The 7,625-nt window shown below is 39.2% G+C and overlaps 1 protein-coding gene across 1 annotated transcript in view; it reads left to right on the forward strand.

The window, feature by feature from the left end:
- doc2b (double C2-like domains, beta) overlaps positions 1-4,899 on the forward strand; it is a 99,491-nt gene extending 94,592 nt beyond the window's left edge. Inside the window, exon 9 of the mRNA XM_028421415.1 lies at positions 1,140-4,899. Coding sequence (XP_028277216.1) covers positions 1,140-1,273 — 134 coding nt within the window. The 3' untranslated portion in view covers positions 1,274-4,899. The remainder of the gene's footprint in view (positions 1-1,139) is intronic.
- Positions 4,900-7,625: the final 2,726 nt, after the last annotated feature.

A 7,625-nucleotide genomic window follows, 5' to 3' on the forward strand; every position in this document is an offset into this window, starting at 1 on the left:
AAGCTAACCAAGTGCCATATCCATAGAACATTTTGCACACGATTAGCATATGCTAGCAAGCAGGCTAGTTTTAAGTGAAGTGGATCGCAAACTAGCCAGTGTGCTCACATTAAACTATGATGGATGCTTGAGGCAATGTCACAGAGCTCAGCATTAAACTGGTGACATCAAATGACACCATTACTCATCTTTATTAACCCTCATGGACTGTTCGCAAACACTACCCTTATGTGTTGTTCGGGACAAAAACATCCCCTATGGACGTAAAAATCACAAATGTTACCTCCTACCAACAGGGTAAACCACCAACAATCAAGAATGCATGATTATGTAGTGCCATGGCTGTGCAGTCAAAAAAAGTGTGTTTATAATGGAAGTCTATGGGACAAAATGGGAGAAAAAATGAAAATCCAGTGCTGTGCAAAAACTAATAATGCAATAAAGTCAATTTTTTTACTGATGTTTGACATGACCAAGACTGTAATAAAGGTTAAAAAAAATCCAGTCCACATTCACCTTTTCTATTAAAAATGAGCCATTTTGTGTTTTTTTTTTTTTCCAATTTTCAGCACCACCCCTTATGAAATTGGTGATTAAAGGGTTAAAATCCGGGGGGGAAATGATTTTTTCACTACTGTTGATTAGAACTGAAGTTAATTAAAAGGTCTATGCAAAAAAAAATTCAAAAAAATATTTATCTGATATATTTTTAAAACCGTTAAAGTTAGGGGACGTTTTTGTCCCGAACAACACATAAGGGGGTAAAATTTGCCCACAGTGTACTGTTGACCTATGAAAAATGTTTAAATCATATTAACAAAATGTATGTAAAATTAAGCTTGTTGAGTAAAAATGATTCAATTTGGTCACATATTGACAAAGTTATGGCCAAAATAAACAGAAACATTTCTCTCAGAGGACAACAATGTCCCGAACAGTGCATGAGGGTTAAGCATTAAAAGTCATAAGTCAACCTATTATCAGAGCATAGAATCTTCTTGGTCAATTGTTTATAAAGGCATCATCAGCTGATGGTAAACCTCCTTTTACAGGAGGATTACAATATCTTTGATACAGTTTTGGGCTGTTTTGTGGTGATTTTGGTGCGTGTGACTCACTGTGTGCGCCTGTTCTTTCAGGTGGTGTATCCCTGGGTATTAATGCAAACGGAGAGAGGCTCAAACACTGGTTTGACTGCCTGAAAAACAAGGACAAAAAAATTGAACGCTGGCACACGTTGACCAATGAATTACCTGGTTCATTAAATGACTGAAGACCCACATCCTGTTGGCCCCCCATCCAAACTCTCCCTGGCTACACCAGATAGGACTCCTGCCTTGATTTTCCTCCTCCTCCTCCTCCTCCTCCCAGCTCCTCTACTCTGGATTTTGTCGGCCACGGCGACCTGTGACGCCTCTCTTTGGGAATATATTTCCTCTTAACAGGGCTCAACTAAAAAAATATCCAAATGTTTATGTTCAACACATTACATGTAGTTGCACATCTACTCATTTATTATTTTAAAGAGAAATTGAATCAAAATGATGGGAATTGTAGGAAAAAACACAATCTCCTACAGAGCTGTAGGAGGTAGAACAATGGAGATGTAGCAAATATTTAACGTGTTTCATACTGTGCAGAAAGTTTTTAGCGGAAAAGTTCTCCTCAAACAAACGTCCCACAATCAGCCTGTTTGTTGAAGACGTCACTCTTCGACATGAGTATAAATTCCTGATTATGCACGTCCCACATATTCAGCAGTTTGTGTAAGAAGTCTGAAGCCTCTGTCATGTAGTCGCCAGATGAAAACGATGCCATAGAAACAGTAGTGTTTACAGAGAACTGGAGAAATACAGTGAGTGTTAAAGCCTCAGTGTGCTTCAAACCAACACAGCCGTGATGCTGCCTGAAGAAAGAATTGAAGCTAGCTTGGTGCAGCGCGAGGGAACAGGGATGTGATCTGAAACAGCATCCAACAGGTCAGCTGCGAGTGTCCACACCAACCTAAAATGTTTTTCTAGCAGGCTGTAAACTTGTTTATATCAGCTGTAAAGTTGGATATTTTAACATGGATCTCTACGGGTATTTTCTCGTTTTGAAACCAGCCTCCAGTGGCCACTTAGGGAACTGCAGTCTTATGTTTGTGTCCGCAAATTTTTGCACAATATTGAGAATATTTTCACATGTAAACTCTTTAAATTCTTTTACATTTTCTCCTGTTTTTCCTTTTTTAAAATAAGACAGGTGTCAGGAAATGACCAATAATGAGATGAACCACCTTTTCTTTCTTTTCTGCAGCCTTGTGTGGCCACTAGAGGAACTGCAGTTTTTAAGCACTTCCCATGTTGGCTTAGAATTAGTCTAAAGTAATTAGTTCCTTATGTAAAAACCATCATGGCCAACTACTTTGACAAAGAGTGATTTAAATATCAGCAAATTACATCACGTCTGTTTTGAAACATACTGAGGTTTAAACAGTGTCACTTGCTGTAACCCTAATGTCTGAACAATGAGACAGATGTTGGTTAATTAGCCATACTAATTACTGAATGATCAATACGCTCCTTACGACTACTAACAGCATGTATTCATGATATTAAACTGACTCCCTGTGTGTCACAATGAGGAAGGTGTCACGGCGCCACCTGACCTACTGGGATTACTGACTCATTTTTCAGTGCAAACCCTGGACCGTCGAGCTGCCCAGTTTTGTGGTAACACTGATGTCATATCTTCCCGTCTACCCCTCAGAGCTGCTGCTTCCCAATTTAAAGTAAAAAAGCTAAACTAGTGTGCATTTTAAAAGGAGGTAATAATTCGGAACAAGCTCCAGCACTGTGTTCAATCAGCAGGAGCTCAAAAATGTTAAGGACCACAAAAAGCATGGAGTCGGTTAGTTGAACAAGGGCAACGAGGGCATATTTCTGTGATTAGCTGAGTGCCGGAGACGGTTACGGGTGTAAGATGTCATATGCACACAGTGATTCTGATGATCTGTGGATAAAACACCCATCACATCACCCTGTACAGCTGTAATCAGCCACAGAATGGAGTTCAGTGGGTGACCCGTTGGCTGAAAATCACTTGTTAAATCACAATACCACCTGATTGGGCAGCTCTGTGGTGTGTGTGTGTGTGTGTGTGTGTGTGTGTGTCCAGCTTGTTGTTTACACTACAGAAAATGAGTTTCCACAAAAACAGCTGAAAATGGAACTGCTGTAAGTCAAAAGGGCCGAATTCTGAAAACAGGAAGTTTACGTCAAATATTAAAAAACAAAAAAAACAACAAAACAAAACAAAAAAAAACAGAAGAATACTAATAAGAGCATGTATTGTTTACAACAGCCTATTGAAGTTTGCTGCTGAAAGGGTGAAACTCGCCCTCGCTAAACTGCGATTGTTCAGTCGTGCAATGCAAGCTTTGCTAAGATGGGCAGAGATGAGAAGGGCAGACATTTTAATATACTAGCAGTGTACGTATATTGTTACTATGTTTTATGTTTTAATGTAAGCAGCGCCACTATTAATGTATCAAACAGAATGTACATGTTTAACCCCTTCTATTCCACAGTAAATCCTCTGAGAATGTGCACCTTAGTGCTCTGTAGTGTTTATATAATTTGTAATCATCCAATCAGAAGCTCCGTGCTGGAGCACACAAACCTGGGAATAGAGATGGTTGAACTCACAGTCAGGCAGCAAACTATGGAACATCACATAGGGCATAATTAATCTCATTTCCACCACGTCTTGATGTTTACATATCGATAGTGTCACTCAAGTTGTTTTACTGAACTCCCATTCCTCTGATCACTTGTGCCAATAGACATAAAGAACACAACAACAGGAGCAGCTTTCAGTTCAGATTTGCAGAGTCTGAGGTGAAAAGGTAACATTTGACATCCAGTGAAAATAAATTTAAAAATCATGACAAAAAAAATCAAAATGATTAATTTAATCAAAATGTGAAACACGTAAAATGTGTGAAGGAATAAATACTACATGAACTACAAATTATTCAAACTATAAAAAGTGGGAACTAATTATTCTTTATATTAAAACAAATTCATAAAAATTCATAATCAAAAGTGAGAATGAAGTAAAAAGGGAACAAATTGAAAATATTGAATGAATAAATCAAAAATGAGAGAGAAAATAACCAACAAATTAATTCAAATGTGGAGAGCAATGAACATTTTCTCTGCGGGAATAATTTAACTGAATAATGAGAAAAATTTGAAAATGTGGGAACATCTTAAAAAAGTAGGAAAAAAAAATGAATTTGGAAAGAATCAATCAAATCAATCACCTTCAAAATATGGGAACAAATTAACGTAAATAAACCAAAATGTCGCAAATGATTAAAAATGTGGTGATGAATAAATGAAAATGGTCGACTGAATAACCTGCGGGCACAAGGAATCATGGGATATGGGAAGAGTTCCCATTCGCAAACTGGTATAAAACCAAAACAGTTAGAGAAAGGCTGATAAAAGTCTAAATATTGGTGAAATGAGGCAAATTCTGACCTCTGTGGGTTTCCACAATGGACTGCCGGGGGCTGTGTCACTAAGAAAGCTAAAATTCTTTACTTTAATAATAATAATTTATGTATTTTCTTTGAATAATTTACGGTAAAGTTTAATACTCCAAGTCCCTGTGCGGTCCTGAGAACTTGAGTTACCCTCATGGATCAGTAACGTTGGGATGCATGCCATGTATTTGTGATTTTATGAGTTTCAATCCACGCTGTGACCTTTTCCGTATGCCCCCGCCCCCTCTCCACGCACCCACCCACCCACCAACCTTTCTTGTAAATTTCCGCCACGCTCTGCCTGGTAACACAGAAACAAACATCAGGATTCCTGTCAGGCTCTTTGCAATCCAGCTAACAGCTTCCTGTCATTACCTCACTGGTCACTGTACGGGCCTGTCTGTGTTAATGTCGCCTCATTTTATCCGACTAATCACAGCCCTGATGTCCATTTATTTCTATTATTTCACCTTTTTTATGTTCATTTTGAGGGCTTTGGCTCTCACACCTTTTAGCACTGAGGAGTGAGATGCTTCATGCATCAGGCTGTCACATCTCTTGTTTCCTTTAACAGCCTGTACAGCCACAGTGATTTGTGAGGCACAAAGCGGCTGCGAAACCTTGTTGGCATCTCAATATACTCCTTGACACAACAGTGATCTCTCTCTCTCTCTCTCTCTCTGATGAATATGTAATGAATACAACTGACATGTGATTTTGATTTTGTAATCTGTCTGCCTTTGTATGCAAGCTCAATATTATGGAAAAGAAAAACATAACTGCATGCGTATGTTCTTGGTTTTGTCATGAGATGACTTTGCCTAATGTTTGATACTGTTTTCTGTATAAAAAAAAAACAAAATAATATACGACTGTGGATGCTCTCAGATTATGCTATCAGTCAGTCTTTCTTCTGGACAACATTTTGTACCTTTGAACACTATTGCATTGCCTGTTTGGCTGCTGTATTGACTATCTGGAAGCGTGACTTGATGTGAATTAAAATCTCTCCTTTGTTGGTTTGTTTCCTTTTGAACACTCAGGCACTTGTTTTCTGGTTTGTTGAATGTATTGACTATAAAATGCATTGTCTCAAATTATATTTTAGTCCTATACCAAAGCAGGAGATGTTTGTGCCTTTTTTGTTCTCTTCTCCCTCACACGGGTCATTTTCACTCCTCTTGAAAGGTGAATGTGTCAAATGTGAAATCATTTCTGTGCAAATGCGCACAAACAGCAGGCGCTTCCTGATGCCGGTGTTCTGTGTTTTGACTAGAGAGCATCAGGAGCTGTATTACTGCTGTGCTGCCTGGTAATGAGAGGCCAGCATAGTCACGCATGTTTGTGTCCATACGCTGCTCATTAGAAAAGTTTATCAAGTCAATAACTTTTGTGGAATTTCTGACCTCAGAAGAATTCATCTGGCTCCCAAAACGCTGATCATCCCTCTACGCCACGAGAGAATCATTCCCAATGACATCACTAAACGACTCATCGAGTACTAAATTAGTTGTCGCTTTATTTTGCCCTCGAATATTACTCGAGTACTCGAGTAATCGTTGCAGACCTAGTATCCATTTCCACTGATACGCCAATGACACCCAGCTCTACCTCTACACCAAACCTAATCCACCTCTCCAACTGATTACTTAAAATAAAATCCGGGTTTTAAACAGGTTTTCCCAGTTCGATTCTATTCTATTCTTTAGCTCCACTTTGCTATGCTCAACAGTTTCTATGTTACAGTCTTTTACTCCAGTGTATTTTCTACCTCTCATGACAGCACAGTACATCGAGAGTCAATCTGCCATTTCTGGGGTGGATCCTGAAAGATCCACCACTTCAAGCCAAACCGTGGAAACGGTCACTAAGTCAGTGAGAGCTGCATCAAGATGTAGTCCTCTGCTTTGTGTAAAAGGGTCATACCTTCACCTAAAACAGTTATGGGAGAAACATACTGGAGTTACTCCCCTTAGACTACCACCCTGAGTGGAAGAAGGTCAATAGTCGCCATTTTCATGCTGCTGTGGAGGTTCACAACACGGATTTCTCCAAAGAAGGGATCCGTATGTTCCTTAAACATAACATCTTCCCATCAGTCCCGCTGGTAAATCCAACAGTTTGATGCAGGCTTCTCTTTTTCTAAAAATGAATGGTCTCAAACCCTGAAGACATTATCAGAGGTTATTTTCTCTGACTTGAGAACACTCATCCAGAGGCAGAGAAGCACTATGAATAACTGCACAGTTTCCATTCAACCCTCTGAAACACGTAGTTTTGGAGTGTTTTTCACTCCCACAGCTCATTTTTCACTTTCAATATGATAGAGTCCTGCGCCTATGTGGAAACAGCACAATCAGGGCTACACGTAGAGAGAACTCAAACATGCTGCATGACACATTTAGACAGAAGTAATCGAAACACTGAAATAAACTTCAATCAATATTACCTTCTACCAGCTTCTGAGTAGTACAAAGTGCAGAATCTTAGTTTTTCTTTACAAAATAGTGTTTAAATTGAGAGAATAAAGTAACTGTGATGAATTATGACACATCAAATCCTCCTCAGCACAGAAACACTTCTAACATCTAATCCATCTTGCATTGAGAGGTGTTTCCATTCACAGCCCAGCTGCATTGTACACGGCCATATGAAAGACAAGGCAATTTTTCAAGCAGTTTTCCTCTATAAGGACATAACCAGACAATTCAGAGAGATACGGATCTCCTCTTTGTGCCTTTAGCCAGGTTACTCTTGCAGAAAACCACATACGGCTGCTCAGCTCTGATTCAGAAGCAGGGAACAAAGAAAAATCAATTAGCTGCGTGACTGCCTATTTCTTTGTGCCCCCGTCTCCTAATGCGGCCCATTATGGGCCAACAGAGAAAGAGTCTGAACTCTCCGTCAGCAACATTCAGGCGCTAATGTGGCGCTCCAAATGATCAGTAGCACAGCAGGAAAATTGTTTTTTATTTAACCGACTGACTTAGTTTAGTAACAGACTGAATTTTACCTACAGGAAGTTTCTCATGTCATGAAACTGTGCATAACAGCCCGCCATGTTTGGCACATTTTTATTTCATTTTCATTT

Source organism: Parambassis ranga, chromosome 14, assembly GCF_900634625.1.
Source record: "Parambassis ranga chromosome 14, fParRan2.1, whole genome shotgun sequence".
Lineage (NCBI taxonomy): Eukaryota > Metazoa > Chordata > Actinopteri > Ambassidae > Parambassis > Parambassis ranga.